This window comes from Pseudophryne corroboree, chromosome 6, assembly GCF_028390025.1.
Source record: "Pseudophryne corroboree isolate aPseCor3 chromosome 6, aPseCor3.hap2, whole genome shotgun sequence".
In the NCBI taxonomy this organism is placed as follows: domain Eukaryota; kingdom Metazoa; phylum Chordata; class Amphibia; order Anura; family Myobatrachidae; genus Pseudophryne; species Pseudophryne corroboree.
The window spans coordinates 334,075,117-334,098,678 of record NC_086449.1 but is presented as its reverse complement, the minus strand read 5'-3'; the positions used below and the strand labels follow the sequence as shown (position 1 = coordinate 334,098,678).

At 47.8% G+C, this 23,562-nt stretch overlaps 1 protein-coding gene across 5 annotated transcripts in view; it reads left to right on the top strand.

Moving 5' to 3' along the window:
• SIN3A (SIN3 transcription regulator family member A) overlaps positions 1 to 23,562 on the top strand; it is a 268,533-nt gene that overhangs the window by 77,231 nt on the left and 167,740 nt on the right. For all 5 annotated transcript variants that reach the window (XM_063926402.1, XM_063926403.1, XM_063926401.1 and 2 more), the window contains 4 exons: positions 2,290 to 2,448; positions 2,809 to 2,898; positions 20,118 to 20,236; positions 20,325 to 20,535. In XM_063926402.1, the coding sequence (XP_063782472.1) occupies positions 2,290 to 2,448; positions 2,809 to 2,898; positions 20,118 to 20,236; positions 20,325 to 20,535 (579 nt within the window). The remainder of the gene's footprint in view (positions 1 to 2,289; positions 2,449 to 2,808; positions 2,899 to 20,117; positions 20,237 to 20,324; positions 20,536 to 23,562) is intronic.

Sequence of the window (23,562 nt, the reverse complement as noted above, 5' to 3'; positions counted from 1 at the left end):
CCACAAGTAGACATGATGGCTTCTCGACTCAACAAGAAGCTTCACTGGTATTGCTCACGAACCAGGGGTCCTCAGGCGAGGGCTTGGATGCACTGACGTCGCCTTGGCCTTACCGGCTGGTCTACCGGTTTCCTCTGATTCCATTGATCCCAAGGGTGCTCAAGCGAATCCGGAATCAAAGAGTACAGGCAATTCTGATTGCCCCTGGAGGGCGTGGTACGCAAATCTTCTGGACAGGTCCGTCGAAGAATCTTGTCCTCTGCCAATGAAAAGAGATCTTCAACAAGGGCCGTTCGTCTACCCGGACTTACGGCGACTTCGTTTGACGGCATGGAGGTTGAGCGGAACATCCTAGCTCACAAAGGCCTTTCCAAAAAGGTTATTGCTACTATGGTTTAGGCCAGGAAGCCTGTGACTTCAAAACACTATCATATCTGGAGGAAATATGTCTCTTGGTATCCACCTGCAGAGTTCCACTTGGGACGTATTTTACGTTTCCTGCAGGCTGGTGTGGTTAAGGGCTTATGTTTGGGTTCCATTAAGGTACAGATTTCAGCTCTACATTTTCTTCCAGAAGAAATTGGCAGTGTTGCCAGAAGTTCAGACCTTCTTGCAAGTGGGGTACTCCACATACAACCTCCTTTTGTGCCGCCCACGGCAACCTGGGACATAAATGTAGTGTTGGAATTTCTACAGTCCTCCTGGTTTGAACCTCTGATGTCGATAGAAGACAAGTACCTCACGTGGAAGACTGTGATGTTACTGGCCCTGGCTTCTGCTAGGCGTGTCTCAGAATTGGGGGCCTTATCGTGTAGAAGTCCCTACTTGGTCTTTTACGAGGACAGAGCGGAGCTCAGGACTATGCAGCAGTTCTTGCCGAAGGTCGTCTCTGCATTCCACTTAAATCAACCTATTGTGGTTCTGGCACTTCTACTCCTCCGGAGGCGTTGTATGCTGTGCAAGCCTTGAAGATACATATCAAGAGAACAGCTCGGATCAGAAGACGAATACCTTGTTTGTGCTCTATGGTGCTCAAAAAAAGGGTTGCCCTACTTCTAAGCAGTCCATTGCTCGTTGGCTTAGGCTTACTATCCAACAGGCCTATGTGTCTGCAGTTTTACATGTTCCACAGTCTCTGAAGGCCCACTCTGCGAGATCAGTGGGGTCTTCGTGGGCGGCTGCCCGTGGAGTCTCGGCCTTGCAACTATGCCGAGCTACTACCTGGCCAAAGAGGATACCCAGTTTGGGCAGGCGGTGCTGCAGACATCTCTGCACATTCCCGCCCGTTCTGGAAGCTTTGGGACGTCCCCATCATACTAATTCCCGCCCGTTCTGGAAGCTTTGGGACGTCCCCATCATACTAATTCCCCAATATCCCTTATGGATGCTAGAGAAAATAGGATTTGAATTACCTTGCGGTAAATCTTTTTCTTGTAGTCCATAAGGGGTACTGGGCACCCGCCTCTGTGCGTTAACTTTTCTGCAGGTTTTCTCTGATATGGTTAACTGTTGAGCCAGCACACCCAGTTGAAGAAATTTTAAAGTGCACTGGCTCCTTTGGACCCGTCTATACCCCATCGTACTATTTCTCCAAAATCCCTTATGGACAACGAGAAAAGGATTTACCGGTAGGTTATTAAAATCCTATTTTTTTCAAACATGTCCTAAGCAATTTGTTTTAAAAACACTCTTTTTATATTTTCTCATTAGGAGAAACATTTTCAGTATACTCTTTGCACTTTGACAACAGCACACAACTGAAGCTAAAGGTGCATACACACAAAGGGATTTTCCTTGCGATATGGATATATAGTCCATATCGCAGGAAAATACAGTGCATATCGCACCGCGTGTATACAGCTTGCGATGCCGATGCAGGGTCGGCATTGCAAGAATAATTACTGTGCACGCAGCCCAACATTGGCTATATCGGTGATGCCTGGCTCTGGCCTCATTGCATAGTCAGTGTTGGGTGCTATGCAAATCGCACTGTGTGTACGCACCTTCAGAGTCCATTCAGTCTTCATCAAGTAGATCAAACATCTAGTCAGGATGCCACAGGTCTCATTCTTTACTTGCAGTAATAAATTCATGTGACTCTTGCAATTGGGATTCAAAACTAATTGGGGTGGGGGGCTGATTTAACTCTCATTCTTATCTGCCAATGTATTTTTCATTTTGGTTGTTTGTCAATACTTTTACTATATTCTGAAAATCTTGATTTATACATTCAAAATGGCTAAAATGCTACTACTTGTGCAGACTGCTAATCTTTATTTCCACATCTAGCTTTTAAGCAAAACCACAGCAGAAAAGGTGGAGTCTGTGAGGAATGACCACGGAGGCACTGTGAAAAAACCTCAGCTGAACAATAAGCAGCAGAGACCCAGTCAGAATGGTTGTCAGATACGTCGGCACTCAGGACCGGGGGCCACGCCTCCTGTGAAGGTGAGCATGCAGCCCTTTTCATGCAACACTGATGCAAAGGGACATATTAAAATAAAAAATGTAGTGACTAACACCAGTTTCTTAGCCAATTTTAAAACCATTAAAAATATTTGAATATATGCTATCTATTACCATACTTAACTTACTTTATGTATGCACTTTTAACTTGTAACTTTAAATATCGTATCCTTATATATCACATTTCTTGGTAAAAGTTTGGATTTACTGAGCTTGCACAAAAATAACCAGTATATTGATGTAGTTTGTTTTTTCTATTGAATGTGTACCTATAATTTACAGCATAAAGCAGATTCTGCTTCAGAGCAGTGACTTTTTTTTCATTTGCATTCTGTCATGTAGAAGAAACCCAAAATACTCATCCCGAAGGATCAATCCTTGACTGATGCAAACAAACATGGTGCTGGGGCAGAGTCTCAGTTCTTTGATAAGGTGAGTTTTTATGTCCGGACTGTGACTTGACAAGAAAGGGGGGAAAAAAATGCTTATCGGTTTAGAAATGTTCTGCCATTAATTGAGAGAGATCCATGTGTGAAGGCTTCTGTAAAATGGTCTCCTTTATAGCTGAATCTATGACCAGTGCTATTACCCTCCTGAGTAAATAGCTGTGTATGTGTCTATTCTACTCTCCACCTCCTAACACCACCCCCATCCCCTCCACTTATTGTGGGGTATATACATATTAGAGCATGGTTGCTCTCCCAACTGTTTATTTCCTCTGGCATGGCGTAGCATTCTTATACTGTATGTTTCTCTAACGTCCTTGGGGATGCGGTGATGGTATTAGTACTATGGGGTATAGATTGGGTCGATTGAATCCTTGGCACTTTAAAAGTCTTCAGTGTGTGCTGGCTCCACTCCTCTATGCCCCTCCTACAGACTCCGTTTAGAAAAATGTGCCCAAGGAGCTGGTTGCATTCTCTGGAGCTCCAGAGAGTTTTCTTCAAAATTTTATTTCAGTTAATTTTCAGGCAGCACTGGCTGGCACCAGTCTGCCTACGTCGTGGGACTTGGAGGGGTGAAGTGTGTGGGAGCATGGAGCGCAGCGCTGCCGCTGCGGTGTACCTAGTTACTGGAGTCCTCTGCCGTCACTGAAGTCTTCTGTCTTCTGCATACTCGCCCGACTTCTTTCTTCAGGCTTCTGTGAGGGGGGTGACGGCATGGCTCCGGAAACAAGTGGCGTCAGTCGACATAAAGGATGCCTACTTACACGTCCCGATATATCCTCCACATCAAGCTTTCCTAAGGTTTGCGGTACAGGATTCTCATTACCAATTTCAGACGTTGCTGTTTGGGCTTTCCACGGCCCCGAGGATTTTCACCAAAGTCATGGCAGAAATGATGGTTCTCCTTCGCAAGCAAGGGGTTACCATTATCCCGTACTTGGACTATCTCCTGATAAAGGCGAGGTCCAGGGAACGGTTGCTAAGAAATGTGGATTTGTCTCTGTCCGTTCTGCGACAACACTGTTTGCTGCTAAATTTGCCAAAGTCTCAGTTGATTCCGACCACTCGGTTGCCCTTTCTGGGCATGATTCTGGACACGGGCTTACGGAAGGTGATTCTTCCGGAAGACAAAGCTCTGGAACTCCAGACGATGGTCAGGGAGCTTCTGAGGCCAAAAAGTGTGTCGGTTCATCAATGTACTCGGGTTCTGGGGAAGATGGTTGCGGTGTACGAAGCCATTCCGTTTGGCAGGTTTCATGCCCGGGCGTTTCAGTGGGATCTGCTGAGCAAGTGGTCCGGGTCTCACCTGCACATGCACCGGAAGATAAGTCTATCTCCCAGGGCCAGGATTTCTCTCCTGTGGTGGCTACAAAGTTCTCACCTCCTAGGAGGGCGCCGATTCGGTATCCTGAATTGGGTCCTGTTGACAACAGATGCAAGTCTCCGAGGCTGGGGCGCAGTCACCCAGGGAAGAAATTTCCAGGGGAAATGGTCGCTCCAGGAATCTTGTCTCCACATAAATGTTCTCGAGTTAAGAGCCATTTACAACAGCCTGCTACAAGCAAGAAGCCTTCTTCAGGGTTGGCCTGTCCTGATACAATCAGACAACATAACTGCAGTGGCGCATATAAACAGTCAAGGCGGAACAAGGAGCAGGGCGGCTATGGCAGAGGCCACAAGAATCCTTCGCTGTGCGGAACAGCACGTGAGCGCCCTGTCAGCAGTCTTCCTTCCGTGAGTGGACAACTCGGAAGCAGACTTCCTCAGCAGACACGATCTCCATCCAGGAGAGTGGGCTCTTCATAAAGAGGTATTTGCAGAACTGACGAAGCGTTGGGGAACTCCGCTGATCGACATGATGGCGTCTCGCCTCAACAAGAAGCTTCCGAGGTATTGTACCAGGTCAAGGGACCCCCAAGCCAGTGCAGTGGATGCCCTGGTAACTCCGTGGGTCTTTCAGTCGGTTTATGTGTTCCCTCCGCCTCCTCTCATTCCAAAGGTGCTGGGAATCATTCGACAAGCAAGAGTGCAAGCAATTCTTGTCGTTCCAGATTGGCCAAGAAGGGCCTGGTATCCAGATCTTCAGGAATTACTTGTGGCAGATCCTTGGCCACTCCCTCTAAGAGAGGACCTGTTATTGCAGGGACCATGCGTGTTTCCAGACTTACCGCGGCTGCGTTTGACGGCATGGAAGTTGAGCACCAAATCTTAGCTCGGAAAGGTATTCCCGGGGAGGTCATTCCCACTCTCCTTAAGGCGAGGAAGGAAGTTACGGCGAAACATCACCGTATTTGGAGAAAGTATGTTTTTCGTGGTGTGAGACTAAAGCTGCTCCTGCGGAAGAATTTCACTTGGGTCGGTTTCTCCATTTCTCTAACGTCCTAGAGGATGCTGGGGACTCCGTAAGTACCATGGGGAGAGACTGGCTCCGCAGGAGACATGGACACTTTAAGAAAGAATTTAGTTCCTGGTGTGCACTGGCTCCTCCCTCTCTGCCCCTCCTCCAGACCTCAGTTTGATTCTGTGCCCAGAGGAGCTGGGTGCTTTTCAGTGAGCTCTCCTGAGTTTGCTGATAGAAAGTTTTTTTGTTAGGTTTTTTATTTTCAGGGAGCTCTGCTGGCAACAGACTCCCTGCATCGTGGGACTGAGAGGAGAGAAGCAGCCCTACTCTCTGAAGCTAGGTCCTGCTTCTTAGGCTACTGGACACCATTAGCTCCAGAGGGATCGGTACGCAGGATCTCACCCTCGCTGTCCGTCCCAGAGCCACGCCGCCGTCCCCCTCGCAGAGCCGGAAGACTGAAGCCGGGTGAGTATGAGAAGCAAGAAGACTTCACAGGCGGCAGAAGACTTTGTGATCTTCACTGGAGGTAACGCACAGCACTGCAGCTGTGCGCCATTGCTCCACACACCTACACATACTCCGGTCACTGTTAGGGTGCAGGGGGGGGGGGGCGCCGCGCCCTGGGCAGCATTTGGGACCTCATTCTGGCAAATGAACACATGTATACAGCTGGGCACTGTATATATGTAGGAGCCCCCGCCAAAGAAATAAAATTTAAGCGGGACAGAAGCCCGCCGCCGAGGTGGCGGGGCTTCTCCCTCAGCACTCACCAGCGCCATTTTTTCTCCACAGCACGCTGAGAGGAAGCTCCCCAGGCTCTCCCCTGCTGATACACGATAGAAGAGGGTTGAAAAGAGAGGGGGGGGCACATAATTAGGCGCAAAAAAGTATATAAACAGCAGCTACTGGGTTAACCTTAAGTTACTGTGTTATTCCTGGGTTATATAGCGCTGGGGTGTGTGCTGGCATACTCTCTCTCTGTCTCTCCAAAGGGCCTCGTGGGGGAACGGTCTTCAGAAAGGACATTCCCTGTGTGTGTGGTGTCGGTACGCTTGTGTCGACATGTCTGATGTGGAAGGCTATGTGGGAGAGGAGCGGGAGCAAATGAATGTGGTGTCTGCGCCGACACCTGATTGGATGGATATGTGGAAGGTTTTAAATGATAATGTAAATTCCTTGCATAAAAGATTAGACAAGGTTGATGCATTGGGACAGGCAGGGTCTCAACCCTTGCCTAATCCTATGTCGCAGGGACCGTCGGGGTCTTATAAGCGCCCACTATCCCAAATTGTTGACACAGATACCGACATGGATTCTGACTCCAGTGTCGATTACGATGATGCAAAGTTACAGCCAAAGTTGGCTAAATCACTCCGATATATGATTATAGCAATTAAGGAAGTTTTGCACATCACAGAGGAAACCCCTGTCCCTGACACAAGGGTTTATATGTATAAGGGAAAGAAACCTGAGGTAACTTTTCCCCCCTCACACGAACTGAATGAGTTATGTGAAAAAGCTTGGGAATCTCCAGATAAGAAAATGCAGATTTCCAAACGGATTCTTATGGCGTATCCTTTCCCGCCAACGGACAGGTTACGATGGGAATCCTCCCCTAGGGTGGACAAAGCTTTAACACGCTTATCCAAAAAGGTAGCCCTGACGTCCCAGGATACGGCTACCCTCAAGGATGCTGCTGATCGCCAACAGGAGGGTACCCTGAAGTCCATTTATACACATTCAGGTACCATGCTCAGACCGGCAATAGCGTCGGCCTGGGTGTGTAGTGCAGTAGCGGCATGGACTGATACCTTATCAGAGGAGTTTGATACCCTAGATAGGGATACTGTTTTATTGACCCTGGGGCATATTAAAGACGCTGTCCTTTATATGAGAGATGCTCAAAGAGACATTAGTCTGCTGGGTTCTAGAATAAACGCTATGTCGATTTCTGCCAGAAGGGTCCTGTGGACTCGCAATGGACAGGTGATGCCGACTCTAAGCGACATATGGAGGTTTTACCTTACAGGGGTGAGGAATTGTTCGGTGAAGGTCTCTCGGAACCTGGTCTCCACAGCTACGGCTGGAAAGTCAAAATTTTTTGCCTTATGTTCCCTCACAGCCTAAGAGAGCAAATGCAGTCCTTTCGTTCACAAAGAAACAAAGTCCGAGATGCGTCCTTTCTTGCCAGAGGGAGGGGCAGAGGAAAGAAGCTGCACAATACAGCTAGTTCCCAGGAACAGAAGTCCTCCCCGGCCTCTGCAAAATCCACCGCATGACGCTGGGGCTCCACTGGCGGAGTCGGGGCCAGTGGGGGCGCGTCTTCGGAATTTCAGCCACATGTGGGTTCACTCCCAGGTGGATCCCTGGGCAATAGAAATTGTGTCTCAGGGTTACAAGCTGGAATTCGAAGAGGTGCCTCTTTGACGGTTTTTCAAATCGGCCCTACCGTCTTCCCCCCCTAGAGAGGGAGATAGTGTTAAATGCAATACAAAAAATTTATCTTCAGCAGGTGGTGGTCGAGGTTCCCCTCCTTCAACAGGGAAGGGGTTATTATTCGACCATGTTTGTGGTTCCGAAACCGGAGGGTTCGGTCAGACCCATATTGAATTTAAAATCTCTGAACCTATACTTGAAGAGGTTCAAGTTCAAGATGGAATCGCTAAGAGCGGTCATCGCCAGCCTGGAAGGGAGGGATTTTATGGTGTCACTGGACATAAAGGATGCGTACCTTCATGTCCCCATTTATCCACCTCATCAGGCGTACCTAAGATTTGCGGTACAGGACTGTCATTACCAATTTCAGACGTTGCCGTTTGGTCTCTCAACGGCTCCGAGGATTTTCACCAAGGTAATGGCGGAGATGATGGTGCTCCTGCGCAAGCAGGGTGTCACAATTATCCAGTACTTGGACGATCTCCTCATAAAAGCGAGATCAAGAGTGCAGTTGCTGAACAGCGTATCTCTTTCACTGAAAGTGTTACAACAACACGGCTGGATTCTCAATATCCCAAAGTCGCAGTTGGTTCCTACGACTCGTCTGCCTTTCTTGGGCATGATTCTGGACACGACCCAGAAAAGGGTTTATCTTCCGATAGAAAAAGCCCAGGAACTTATGACTCTGGTCAGGAACCTTTTGAAATCAAGACAGGTGTCCGTGCATCATTGCACTCAAGTCCTGGGAAAGATGGTGGCCTCATACGAGGCCATTCCCTTTGGCAGGTTCCATGCGAGGACTTTCCAATGGGATCTGTTGGACAAGTGGTCCGGATCACATCTACAGATGCATCGGTTGATCACCCGGTCCCCCAGGGCTAGGGTGTCGCTCCTGTGGTGGCTGCAGAGTGCTCACCTTCTCGAGGGCCGCAGATTCGGCATTCAGGATTGGATCCTGGTGACCACTGACGCAACCCTCCGAGGTTGGGGAGCAGTCACACAGGGAAGAAATTTTCAGGGTCTTTAGTCAAGTCAAGAGACTTGTCTGCACATCAACATCCTGGAACTAAGGGCCATATACAACGCCCTACGTCAAGCGGAGGCCTTACTTCGTGACCAACCAGTTCTGATCCAGTCAGACAACATCACCGCAGTGGCTCATGTAAACCGCCAAGGCGACACAAGGAGCAGAGCGGCAATGGCGGAAGCTACCAGGATTCTTCGCTGGGCGGAGAATCATGTAAGCGCACTGTCAGCAGTGTTCATTCCGGGAGTGGACAACTGGGAAGCAGGCTTCCTCAGCAGACACGACCTACACCCGGGAGAGTGGGGACTTCATCCAGAAGTCTTCGCACAGATTGTGAGTCGGTGGGAACTGCCACAGATAGTCCCGCCTCAACAAAAAGCTACAGAGGTATTGCGCCAGGTCCAGAGACCCTCAGGCAGTAGCGGTAGACGCCCTCGTGACACCGTGAGTGTTCCGGTCCGTCTATGTATTTCCTCCTCTTCCTCTCATACCCAAGGTGTTGAGAATAGTAAGAAGAAAAGGAGTGAGAACAATCCTCGTTGTTCCAGATTGGCCACGACAGACCTAGTATCCAGATCTGCAGGAAATGCTCACGGAAGATCCGTGGCCTCTTCCTCTAAGGCAGGACCTGTTGCAACAGGGACCCTGTCTGTTCCAAGACTTACCGCAGCTGCGTTTGACGGCATGGCGGTTGAACGCCGGATCCTAGCGGAAAAAGGTATTCCGGTTGAGGTTATCCCTACGCTGATAAAGGCTAGGAAGGAAGTAACAGCAAAACATTATCACCGTATATGGCGAAGATATGTTTCTTGGGGTGAGGCCAGGGATGCTCCTACGGAAGAATTCCATCTGGGCCGTTTCCTTCACTTCCTACAAACTGGAGTGGATTTGGGCCTTAAATTAGGCTCCATTAAGGTCCAGATTTCGTCCCTATCCATTTTCTTTCAAAAAGAATTGGCTTCTCTCCCAGAAGTTCAGACTTTTGTTAAGGGAGTACTGCATATTCAGCCTCCGTTTGTGCCTCCGGTGGCGCCTTGGGACCTTAATGTGGTCTTGGACTTCCTAAAGTCACACTGGTTTGAACCACTGAAAACGGTGGAGTTGAAATATCTCACTTGGAAGGTGGTCATGTTATTAGCCCTAGCTTCGGCTAGGCGAGTGTCGGAATTAGCGGCTTTATCACATAAAAGCCCCTATCTGGTTTTCCATATGGATAGAGCGGAATTGCGGACACGTACTCAGTTCCTGCCAAAAGTGGTTTCATCCTTTCATATGAACCAACCTATTGTGGTGCCTGTGGCTACACGGGACTTAGAGGATTCCGAGTCCCTTGATGTGGTCAGGGCTTTGAAGATTTATGTAGCCAGGACGGCTAGAGTCCGAAAAACAGAAGCACTGTTTGTTCTGTATGCAGTCAACAAGCTTGGCGGGAGAATCAAAAAATAGTCAATGCGCTGCTTCCCCTTTATCCACAGACAGGTTTATATTAAATGAGTCTTTTCTGTAGTCTATTTGTTTTCGCACCCGGTTTCCACAGGAGAACCTATGGATGGCAGCTCCGTCCTTCAAAAGGCCACTAGGTGATAGTGGAAAAAATCTAGAAAAGAAAAGTGAAGAACAAGCGCCTAATGGTGCAGTAATTTTGGACTTTGATCTCTGTCACGACAACATTCATATATAGGTATTAAGCGTACCAGATGAATAAATATGGCAGGCACATCAAAAGCTGTTGTCTTCCGTCTATTTTTCACAGCCAGGGGGTCGGAACACTTGAAAGGTGACGACACGTCACGGGGGGTATTTAATCCTCCAAAGCTCAGATAGAATCAGCTCACAGCACAGGGATACTACAAGTAAACATAAAATGCGCCTCTCATAGTGCAATATTGTTGCTGCAATGCAGGATCGTAAATCACTTTTATAAGTAATGAATGTACCAGAAGGTGGAAGTATAACAGCACGTCACGGATGGTCTTTATCCACCAGTACTCAGCGTGCGATTGGGTCTTCCACAGCCATGATCCGTGACGTGCTGTTATACTTCCACCTTCTGGTACATTCATTACTTATAAAAGTGATTTTACGATCCTGCATTGCAGCAACAATATTGCACTATGAGAGGCGCATTTTATGTTTACTTGTAGTATCCCTGTGCTGTGAGCTGATTCTATCTGAGCTTTGGAGGATTAAATACCCCCCGTGACGTGTCGTCACCTTTCAAGTGTTCCGACCCCCTGGCTGTGAAAAATAGACGGAAAACAACAGCTTTTGATGTGCCTGCCATATTTATTCATCTGGTACGCTTAATACCTATATATGAATGTTGTCGTGACAGAGATCAAAGTCCAAAATTACTGCACCATTAGGCGCTTGTTCTTCACTTTTCTTTTCTAACAAGCTTGGCGGCCCTGCTTCAAAGCAGACTCTGGCTCACTGGATCTGTAACACGATTCAGCAAGCGCATTCTACGGCTGGTTTGCCGTTACCAATATCGGTCAAGGCCCATTCCACTAGGAAAGTGGGCTCTTCTTGGGCGGTTGCCCGAGGGGTCTCGGCACTACAGCTGTGTCGAGCTGCTACTTGGTCGGGTACAAACACCTTTGCAAAATTCTATAAGTTTGATACCCTGGCTGAGGAAGACCTCATGTTTGCTCAATCGGTGCTGCAGAGTCATCCGCACTCTCCTGCCCGTTTGGGAGCTTTGGTATAATCCCCATGGTCCTTACGGAGTCCCCAGCATCCTCTAGGACGTTAGAGAAAATAAGATTTTACTTACCGGTAAATCTATTTCTTGTAGTCCGTAGAGGATGCTGGGCGCCCGTCCCAAGTGCGGACTTCTTCTGCAATACTTGTATATAGTTATTGCTTCAATAAGGGTTACGTTATTGTTGCATCAGGCGTGAACTGATGCTATGTAATTGTCATACTGTTTACTGGATTGTTATCACAAGTTATACGGTGTGATTGGTGTGGCTGGTATGAATCTTGCCCTTGGATTAACAAAAATCCTTTCCTCGTACTGTCCATCTCCTCTGGGCACAGTTCTCTAACTGAGGTCTGGAGGAGGGGCAGAGAGGGAGGAGCCAGTGCACACCAGGAACTAAATTCTTTCTTAAAGTGCCCATGTCTCCTGCGGAGCCAGTCTCTCCCCATGGTCCTTACGGAGTCCCCAGCATCCTCTACGGACTACGAGAAATAGATTTACCGGTAAGTAAAATCTTATTTTTTTGCAGGCAGGCGTCGATGCTGGCCTGAAATTGGGTTCCATAAAGGTGCAGATTTCGGCTTTATCTTCTTTCAGAAGGAATTGGCTGTTCTCCCTGAGGTTCAGACTTTCCATCCTCCGTTTGTGCCCCCGGTGGCACCATGGGATCTTGACGTGGTCTTACAGTTTCTTATGTCTTCCTGGTTTGAACCTTTGCATAAGGTTGAGTTATTTCTCACTTGGAAGGTGGTCATGCTGTTGGCTCTGGCATCTGCCAGGCGGGTGTCTGAGTTGGCGGCCTTGTCACACAAGAATCTTGATTTTCCATTCGGATAGGGCGGAATTGAGGACTCGTCAACAATTTCTGCCAAAGGTGGTTTCTTCATTTCACATTAACCAACCTATTGTGGTACCTGTGGCTACAGATGCTGTGGCAGTTCCAAAGTCTCTTGATGTTGTGAGAGCTTTGAAGATCTACGTCGCCAGAACGGCGGTGGCCAGGAAAAGAGGCGCTGTTTGTCCTGTATGCTTCCAACAAGATTGGTCATCCTGCTTCGAAGCAGACTATTGAACGCTGGATTTGTAGTACGATTCAGCAAGCTCATTCTTCGGCTGGGCTACCGGTGCCGAAATCAGTGAAGGCCCATCCTACCAGGAAGGTGGGCTCATCTTGGGCGGCTGCCCGAGGGGTCTCGGCACTTCAGCTTTGCCGAGCAGCTACGTGGTCGGGTTCAAACACCTTTGCTAAGTTTTACAAGTTTGATACCCTGGCTGAGTAGGACCTCATGTTTGCTCAATCGTTGCTGCAGAGTCGTCCGCACTCTCCCGCCCGTGTTGGAGCTTTGGTATAGACCCCATGGTCCTTTTGGAGTCACCAGCATCCTCTAGGACGTAAGAGAAAATAGGATTTTAGTACCTACCGGTAAATCCTTTTCTCCTAGTCCGTAGAGGATGCTGGGCGCCCATCCCAGTGCGGACGGTTACTTGCAGTGTGTTCTTATTAGTTGCATTGGTTTACACACAGGTTGTGTATTTGTTGTTTCAGCTTGTTGCTGCAGTTAAATTCATACTGTTATCTGGTTTACTTTTACTCCGGTTGTACGATATGTTGTGGTGTGGGCTGGTATGTTCTAGCCCTTAGTTTGAACTAAAATCTTTTCCTCGAAATGTCCACCTTTCCTGGGCACAGTTCCTATAACTGATGTCTGGAGGAGGGGCATAGAGGGAGGAGCCAGTTCACACCCAGGTAAAGACTGTGGATCCCGTCTATATCTCCCCCCCCCCCCCCCCCCCATGGTCCTGTTGGAGTCCCCAGCATCCTCTACGGGCTAGGAGAAAAGGATTTACCGGTAGGTACTAAAATCCTATTTTCTATGTGATGCCCTGAGGTGGTGTGGCTGGGGTAGTTTGGGGGTGCTCTGCGCCCCAGAGGCGAACCCCTATAGCAAAAATTCATTTATTTCAGTAATTCCACTTAAAAAGTGAAACTAATATATTACATGCAAAGTGAGATATTTCAAGCCTTTATTTGTTTTAATTTTGACGATTGTGGCTTACAGCTTCAGAAAACCCACAAATCCAAAATCTCAGAAAATTAGAATATCGTGAAAAGGTTCAAAATTGTAGGCTTAAAGTGTCACACCCTAATCAGCTAATTAATCCAAACCACCTGCAAAGGGTTCCTGAGCCTTTAAATGGTCTATCTGGTTCAGTACAATTCACAATCATGGGGAAGACTGCTGACCTGACAGTTATGCAGAAAACCATCATTGACACCCTCCACAAGGAGGAAAATCCTCAAAAGGAAATTGCAAAAGAAGTTGGATGTTCTCAAAGTGCTGTATCAAAGCACATTAATAGAAAGTTAAGTGGAAGGGAAAACTGTGGACGAAAAAGGTGCACAAGCAGCAGGGATGACCGCAGCCTGGAGAGGATTGTAAGGAAAAGGACCAAGAGTGAGAGAGCTTCACAAGGAGTGGACTGAGGCTGGCGTTAGTGCATCAAGAGCCACCACACACAGACTGATCCTGGACATGGGCTTCAAATATCGTATTACTCTTGTCAAGCTGCTCCTGAACAACAAACAATGTCAGAGGTGTCTTACCTGGGCTAAAGAAAAAAAGAACTGGTCTGTTGCTCAGTGGTCCAAAGTCCTCTTTTCTGATGAGAGCAAATTTTGCATCTCATTTGGAAGCTAAGGTCACAGAGTATGGAGGAAGAATGGAGAGGCACACGGTCCAAGATGCTTGAAGTCCAATGTGAAATTTCTACAGTTGTGTTGATTTGGAGAGTGATGTCATATGCTGGTGTTGGTCCAGTGTGCTTTATTAAGTCAATTCAGCTATCTAGGACATTTTAGAGCACTACATGCTTCCTTCAGCAGACAAGCTTTATGGAGATGCTGACTTCATTTTCCAGCAGGACTTGGCACCTGCCCACACTGCCAAAAGTACCAAAACCTGGTTCAATGACCGTGGGATTACTGTGCTGGATTGGCCAGCAAACTCGCCTGACCTGAACTCCATAGAGAATCTTTAGGGCATTGCCAAGAGAAAAATGAGACAGGAGACCGAACAATGCCGAAGAGCTGAAGGTCCCTATTGGAGAATCCTGGTCTTCAAAAACACCTCAGCAGTGCCACAGGCTGATAGAATCCATGCCACGCTGCATTGAGGCAGTAATAAATGCAAAAAGGGCCCAAACCAAGTACTGAGTACATATGCATGATTATACTTTTCAGAGGGCTGACATTTCTGTATTTAAAATCCCCCCTTTTCTCTTTCATCCATCTGGGGGACGCTGCGCCATTACTTGTGGGTTAGAGGTGTGTGGTTGTGGAGTTTGGCACAGAACTATTAAAACCTGACTCCTCCCCCCTCTAACCCCTCCCATCTCCTTCCTGCCTAGCCAGCACCTCGTACGGATGCATTGTTGGTTTTTAATGGCTGCGTCAAAACGAGATTGGCCGGATTCCAAGTACACAGTGACTTGTTGGGTAACTACGACCATCACACAGTCTTCTAATGTTTCAGTTCCTGACTCGATTCAAGCTCCTTCGACTCCAGCTATTGGAGCTTCTTGAGATGTTCGCGGGGCTGCGTCTATTGAGCAGTCGTGTAGGGCGGCGACCTGGTCGTCTGTGCATATGTTTAAAAAGGTTTTACCCTTCTAACACTTTCTTTTTGGAGACTGCCCCTGTTGGGCGTCAAATTTGGCGGACGGCTATGCCGTCTATGTCTCCCTCCTCTCATTTGCTTGCTTTGGGAAATCCCACAAGTAATGGCGCAGCGTCCCCCAGATGGATGAAAGAGAAATAGGGATTTTTGTTTACTTACCGTAAAATCTCTTTCTCTGATTCCATCTGGGGGACGCTGCGATCCCTCCCATATGTTGTCTGGTTTAACCAGTTAATTTTTTTCGGTCCATCTCCTTTGGCTTGGCTAAACGTTAACTGAGGTGCTGGCTAGGCAGGAAGGAGATGGGAGGGGTTAGAGGGGGGAGGAGTCAGGTTTTAATAGTTCTGTGCCAAACTCCACAACCACACACCTCTAACCCACAAGTAATGGCGCAGCGTCCCCCAGATGGAATCAGAGAGAGAGATTTTACGGTAAGTAAACAAAAATCCCTATTTTTTGTTTGTTTTTGTTTATTTTATGTAATAATCCAATTTTCTGAGATTTGGGGTTTTCTTAAGCTGTAAGCTACAATAATCAAAATTATAACAAATAAAGGCTTGAAATATCTTGCTTTGCATGTAATGAGTCTATATAATATATTAGTTTCATCTTTTTAAGTTGAATTACTGAAATAAATGAACTTTTGCACAATATTCAAATTTTTTGAGTTTCACCTGTAGGTGGGCAGTCTCATATACTGGCCAATATATGCCAAGAACCTCAAATATTATGGTTGTTATAATTTTAATGGTGTATGGTGCACACGCACCCTTTTTCCTATATTGTAGTACCAAGTCCCAGCAAGGTAGCACATCGCATTATAAGAAGCCAGGGTGTGCAGTCCAGTCCCCCTCTCTACAATAAAGTCCACCTATCTGCCGTCTGCAGCTCCTCCGGCTAGAAGATATTACCCCGGCCCCTCTCTACAGTCCTTTCGTGTGGCCAGGTTTCTAGGAAGGGCAAGGGGTGCCTCAAATGAAGCTAGAGGAACACAAGGAAATCCCTGGACCACACATCCAGTTCTTTCTCCACTAAGCCCTCCACGTGACGGTTGGCCCCAGCTGCAGGGGGACTATCAGGTGGGTGCTCGACTGCAATATTTCGCCCTGGTTTGGGCAGAATCCTACCGGGATTCTTGGCTAAGAGACCTAATATCCCAAGGTTGGAGTTTCAAGCACTCCCTCCTCACAGATTCTTCAGGTCGGGCTTACCAGCTTCACCTGTAGCAAGAGTTACCTTGCAGGACGCCATTTAAAAACTGCTACAAATGCAGGTTATTGTTCCAGTCCCTCCTCTGTTCCAAAACGTGATTTTATTCAAGCCTATTCAGGGTACCGAAACCGGACGGTTTGGTATGGCCGATCTTGAACCTCAAATCTCTAAACCCGTACCTACGTGTATTCTAGTTCAAGATGGAATCTCTAAGAGCGGTGGTCTCCGGTCTGGAGGAAGGGGAATTCCTGGTATCCCTGCATATCAAGGATGCATACCTACACATCCCGAAATGGCTCTCTCATCAGGCTTATCTTAGGTTTGCGTTGCAGGACCGCCACTTCCAGTTTCAGGCCTTGCCCTTTGGCCTATCCACGGCACAGAGGGTGTTCACGAAAGTTATGGCAGAGCTGATTCTGCAACTCCGCGTGATGGTAGTGAACATCGTCCCTTACTTGGACAATCTCACAAAAGCGGTGTCCAGAGAGCGACTGTTGCAAAGCATCAACCTGACTACGCGACTTCTTACGGACCATGGGCGGATCCTGAATCTACAGAAATCGCACCTGGAACCATCGCAAAGACTTCAGTACCTGGGGATGATACTGGACACTGTCTCAGAAGGTTTTCTCACTATAGACAGAGCCTTGACAATTCAGACTGTGGTCCGCTCCGTACTCAAGCCCCGCAAGATTTCGGTGCACCTTTTGCATTCGCCTTCTAGGCAAGATGGTGGGCTCCTATGAGGCAATTCAGTACGGAAGGTATCATGCCCGTCCATTTCAACTAGACAAATAGTCAGGATCGCATCTTAATATGCACCAGAGGATTTTCCCCTCTCCAAAAGCGAGGATTTCCCTGTTATGGTGGTTGCAGATATCTCACCTGGTGGAAGGTCGACTGTTCGGGATCCAGTCTTGGATTCTGTTGACAACGGATGTTAGCTTCCGCGGGTGGGGTACTGTGACCCAATGGGCTCAGTTCCAAGGAAGGTAGTCGCGTCAGGAGTCCTCCCTTCCGATAAAATTTCTGGAACTCAGGGCGATTTACAATGCCCTTCTATAGGCCTCTTCTCTCGTCCAACATCAGGCCATACAGGTCCAGTTGAACAGCTTCACGGCGGTGGCATACATAAATCGACAGGGAGGAACAAAAAGCAGGGCCGCAATGCGAGAGGTGTCCAGGATACTCCTCTGGGCGGCAAAGAACACAAGGGCCATGTCTGCCGTATTCATTCCGGTAGTGGACAACTGGGAAGTGGATTTCCTCAGCAGACACGATCTACATCCAGAGGAGTGGGACCTTCACACTCAGGTGTTTCAACAGCTGGTTCATCGGTGGGGTTGCACGCTGATAGACATGATTGCTTCTCGGCTTAACAAGGAGCTGCGTCGCTACTGTTCCAGGAAGGGGGATCCGCAGGCTGCAGCGGTGGACGCCCTGATCGCACCGTGGACTCACCAGTTCATGTGTTTCTTCCCTCCGATTCCTCTCATTCCCAGAGTTCTAAAAAGACTCTCTAAAGGGAATGCGTTCAAGCAATTCTGATTGCCCCGGATTGGTCTCATCAAGGCTGGTATGCGGACCTCCTAACTTTGTCCCTCGACGAGCCCTGGCCTCTGCCGCTTCGAAAGATCTTCTCCAGCAAGGACCGTTCGTCTATCCAGACTTACTACAGCTACGTTTAATGGCATTGAAGTTGAGAGGGAGATTCTAGCTAGAAAAGGACTTCCCTCCAGTGTGGTCTCGACTATGGTCCAGGCCCGAAAAAGGTGGTCACGTCGAAGCATTACCACCGAATCTGGAAGAAATGTTTCTTGGTGTGAGGGTAGAAAATATTCTACTGTGGAATTTCAACTTGGCCGTTTCCCGCTCTTCTTACAGGCAGACGGGGAAATGGGCCTACGGTTAGGCTCCATCAAGGTTCAGATATCGGCCTTGTCCATATTCTTCCAGAAACAGTTGGCTGTGATTCTGGAGGTACAAATGTTCTTGAAAGTTGTTCTTCGCATTCAACCACCCTTTGTCCCCTCCCACGGCTCCGTGGGATCTCAATTTGGTCCTGACCTTTCTCCAATCGGATTGGTTTGAACCTCTACATAGTGTGGACTTGAAATTCTTGTTGCTGACATTGACCTCTGCGAGGCGTGTGTCGGAATTGGGGCCTTATCCTGGAAGAGCCCTTAATTTGATATTTCACGAAGGTAGTGCTTAGCTCAGGGCTCGCCCACAGTTTTTGCCGAAAGTGTTGGCTTTTCACATAAATCAGACGATTGTGGGTCCGGTGGTGTCTGACACATCGGTTACTCCAAAGTCCCTGGACCTGGTTTGGGCTTTGAAGACTTACGTCAAGAGGACTGCTAGTCACAGAAAACCTGACTCGCTTTTTGTCCTCTACGACGCTCCACAAGGTCGGTGTGTTCTTCCTGGGTGGCTGCTCGTGGTGTCTCTGCTTTATAATTATGCCAAGCTGCTACTTGGTCTGGTTCGTACACGTTTGTGAAGTTCTACAAGTTTGATACTTTTGTCCTCAGAGGACCTTCAGTTTGGTCAATAAGTTTTACAGGGGTCTCGACACTCTCCCACCCAGTCTGTGAGCTTTGGGACTTCAACCATGGTACTAATACCATCCCAGTATCCCCTAGGACGTTAGAGAAAATAGGAATTTAATACCTACCGGTAATTCCTTTCCTCGTAGTCCGTAGGGGATACTGGGCGCCCGCCTCACTGCTTCGTGGTTTTCCTGCATACTTGTATGTTTCTTGGTTGGGTCTGCTGTTGCTGTCCATGTTCCTGTTCTGGTTAGCGTTTCTATCCTTTGTTACTATTGTGTGTTGGTTCGTTGACTCACCACTGTTCTCTATTTTCCTTCTCTCAAAGTATGTCCGTCTCCTTGGGCACAGTTTTCCTAGACTGAGTCTGTAGGAGGGGCATAGAGGGGAGGAGCCAGCACACACTGAAGATTTTTAAAGTGCCAGGGCTCCAATGGACCCAATCTATACCCCATGGTACTAATACCATCCCAGTATCCACTACGGACTACGAGAAAAGGAATTATCGGTAGGTATTAAATTCCTATTTTTTAATATAGGGAATATACAATTGAAATTCTACCACTCCAATGGCAAAATGTGGCCACAATTTTACCTATTCTTGGTCAGAGCTGACAGGATATGGTCATTGAGTCGACAACACTTAGGTCGACCACTATTGGTCGACATGGTCATTAGGTCGACATGGAAAAAGGTCAACATGTGTTTTTCACATTTTCTTTTTTCACTATTTTGAACTTTTTCATACTTTACGATCCACGTGGATTGCGATTGGGAGTAGTAACCTTGCCCGAAGCCGCGAGGGGACATGGTGCAGTAATTGTAGTTCCCCATCACTTTACAAAGAAAACGACACAAAAAAAACGTAAAAAAAAAACCCCCTCATGTCTAACTTTTTCCATGTCGACCAAGTACACGTCGGCCTAATGACCATGTTGACCTAATGCATGTCGACCAATAGTGGTAGACCTAATGACTGTTGACCTAAGTGTGGTCGAGCTAATGACCCATATCCGAGCTGACTGTAGCACTAACAAATAGGTTGCATGCTACCACATTTATGATGCTGAACAAAGTCATTACATTTTACAACTTATTTTTTTTTCTCTCATGGAATCATTGTAGCCCATTCCTTTTGATAGTTTACTTGCTTTTTTGGTGGCATTTCATCTATTCTAGCTGCAGACTTTAATTATGCTTGCGTTATACATTTTCACATCTGTATGAACTTTTTTTTATTTTATTGCTCTCCACAGGTCCGCAAAGCACTACGGAGTACAGAAGCATATGACAATTTCCTGCGATGTTTAGTGATCTTTAACCAGGAGGTCATATCCCGGCCAGAACTTGTTCAGTTGGTTTCTCCTTTTCTTGCGTAAGTGTCTAATGTTTCTGTCAGACTTACTTTGTTCTCCAAAATCTAAATTTAATTACCTCCCTTTTCTTTACTTTTTCATAAACAGTAAGTTTCCAGAGTTGTTCACCTGGTTTAAAAATTTCTTGGGTTACAAAGAGTCTTCGCACATGGAAAGCTTCCCAAAAGAGCGGAATACAGAAGGCATTGCGATGGAAATTGATTATGCTTCATGCAAACGTTTGGGCTCCAGTTACAGAGCGCTACCCAAAAGTTTCCAACAGCCCAAGTGTACAGGAAGAACCCCGCTCTGCAAAGAGGTGAGAGGAAGCTGTGACAAAGCATAAACTGTATAGTTTATTTACTAAATGGGGGCTTTTTAAATCGAAACGGTAATACACCTGTTGTTGCACTTCATGGTTCTGCTGTTTTAAATTGAGAAAACAACACAGATAATCAGGGACTGTGGAAAGCCGCCATTCCATTTATTCAATAAACTCTTATGATTGACATTATTCTTGAGATGAGAGAATACATTAGAATTTTGTAGGCTTAATGTTAGGGACCCCAAAGCTTCTATTGTAGCAGATGTTGACGCATTAAGTCCTTAATTTCTCTAGCATCTATAAGATATATATTGGGGGAATCTAGTACGAAGGGGTATAGACGGAGTCCGAAGGAGCCGGTGCACTTTAAATTTCTTCATCTGGGTGTACTGGCTCCTCCCCTCTATGCCCCCTCCCACAGGCAGTTTTGAAAACAGTGCCCTCAGGAGAGGATGCACACTCTGGCGCTCCAGAGAGTTTTCTTTAGTTTATTTTAAGTCTTTATTATTTTCGGTATGCTGTTTGGGTAACGGCACACCTGTACCGTAAGAGTTAGGGGGGGGGTCACAGGCTTTACGAGGTGTCAGAGCCGCTTCCCCGTTGCAGGATCACCGTCCTGAGAGGTTGCACGTTCTCTTTGCGGTCTCAATCTCAGCGCGCCGCACACCCCTAACGATAGCCTGAAGGTGACTTCAGTGGGGAGTACAAACCGTGGGACCCCCGTAGCAGGGCCGGCAGAAAGCGGGGGCGGCATACGGGACCCTCCTGGGGGGGGGGGGGGGGGGGGGCGCGCGCGCTATAGTACCCCCTATGTACACTGGCAGCGGTGGGTAAAACTAGCACTTGTGTGATGTTTTATACTCATGGGGAGACTTTTGCCAGTATAAAGATTGCTGAAGCTTCAGCGCCATTACAGGGGCGGAGCTTCCTCAGAGCGGGATCAGTGGCGTTTTGTCGCCGCCTTCTGCTTGCAGCAGCAGGAACACACAGCTCCTCCAGACACTCAGGATATGCAGGAAAACTAGTACAGGGGTGTAGCAAAGGGGGAGAGACGCTATTGTACTCTACGGTGTTTCACCGTGATATATCCTCTTGCAGCCTCACTGGGGCTGTTTAGCTTGGGGTGTGCTGTTCCCTTTTCTCTGTCTCCCTCTCCCCCTCACATACAGTTAGTGCAGGCTTGCTATTGTAGGACTGTGTATATAAGTGTTGTTTACTGTAAACATGGTAAAATACCAATTATGCAGCGTATGTCACACCAGATTCTCTCTTTCTACGTCGGGTTCAATATCATGTGAACAGTGTTGTCAGTCCTCACAGCTCAGTGAGGGGACTGGGGGGGGGTCAAGAGCCTTCCTGGTTAGGTGTCATAAAAACATGTCGGATATGTCATCTCAGTTCACTGCTAATGCTCAAACTGAACAATTGCAGCAGGCTGTTGCAGACCTGGCTGCAAGGACAGATGTTCCAAAGCCCCCCCTCGCTAACTCAAGACCACAAAAACGTGGGTTGCCTGCTTTGCTCTCAGATTCAGATGAGGAAGTACTGGAGGAGGGGGAGGAATTGGAACCTATTACTGGGGATTCCTCTTCTGCACAGGGTATTGAGCCCCTCATTTTAGCTATACAGGACATGTTAAGACTCCCTCTAGAGGACGCTGCGACACAGCAGTCGTTTTTCTTCACACAGAACAAGCCCAGTGTCATTTACCCTGATTCTGCAGCGTTAGATGACCTATTTAAGTTAGCCTGGAAAAATCCAGAGTAGCCCATATAAAAAATACCAAGTGTCAAAACTGTTTTTGCACACTTTCCCATTTGCTTCTGAAGGCAGAAAATTCTGGGAAGAACCCCCAGTTGTGGACGTATCAGTCTCGCGCCTATCCAAAAAGGCGGTACTGCCGGCCCTGGGCTCCTTCACCATGAAGGACCCTGGGGATAGGAAGATAGAGACTACACTAGAGTCTATCTACACAGCAGCAGGTATGTCTCAAAGAACGGTCATAGCAGGTTGCTGGATGACTCATGCCATTCATACCTGGGCTACTCTGATTCAGGAGGGCCTCTTGGGACATATGTCCCTGGTCACTACAGTGACTCTCCTGAAGCACATTCAGGACACTGCACGTGTCCTGTGTGACTCTCCCAAGGAGATAGGCAATATTAATGCTAGGACCACTGCTATGGCATTGTTGGTGCGCAGGGCTTTGTGGTTGCTTCAGTGGATAGCGGGCGCAGAATCTAAGCAAAGTGTTGAGTCTCTCGCCTTTACAGGGAATGGCTCTTCGGGGTAGAATAAGATACGTGGATTTCTAAACTTACTGCAGGGGAATCCACGTTTCTCTCCTCTGGGGGCCCTGTCAGGGGCCGTCTACCCAGTCCTTTCAGGTTTAGATCTAGGGTTAGAGGTTCTTCCAACGCGGGTAGAGGCACCAGTGGTAAGACAAGAAAACCAGCGATCGCCAGTTTTCAGGAGAGCACCGGTACAGCATGACGGTGCCCACCCACCCCGAGGGGATCTCGAGATGGGAGCTCAGCTGCGTCACTTCAGCCGCATCTGGGAAAATTCCTGCCAGGATACCTGGGTCAAGGACCTCATTTCTCAGTGCTACAAGCTGGGGTTCGACACTGCTCCTCCCCAACGATTTTTCAAATGAAGCTTACCAGCTTTGAAGGATAAGTGTGTTACGCTGCGACAGGCCATCCTAAAGTTGGTCCAATCCCAAGTCATTGTTCCAGTGCCGCTGCAACAACAGGGACAGGGTTACTACTCCAACCTGTTCGTGGTACCGAAACCGGATGGTTCGGTAAGACCCATTTCTCTAACGTCCTAAGTGGATGCTGGGGACTCCGTCAGGACCATGGGGTTTAGCGGCTCCGCAGGAGACAGGGCACAATAATAAAAGCTTTAGGATCAGGTGGTGTGCACTGGCTCCTCCCCCTATGACCCTCCTCCAAGCCTCAGTTAGATTTTTGTGCCCGGCCGAGAAGGGTGCAATCTAGGTGGCTCTCCTGAGCTGCT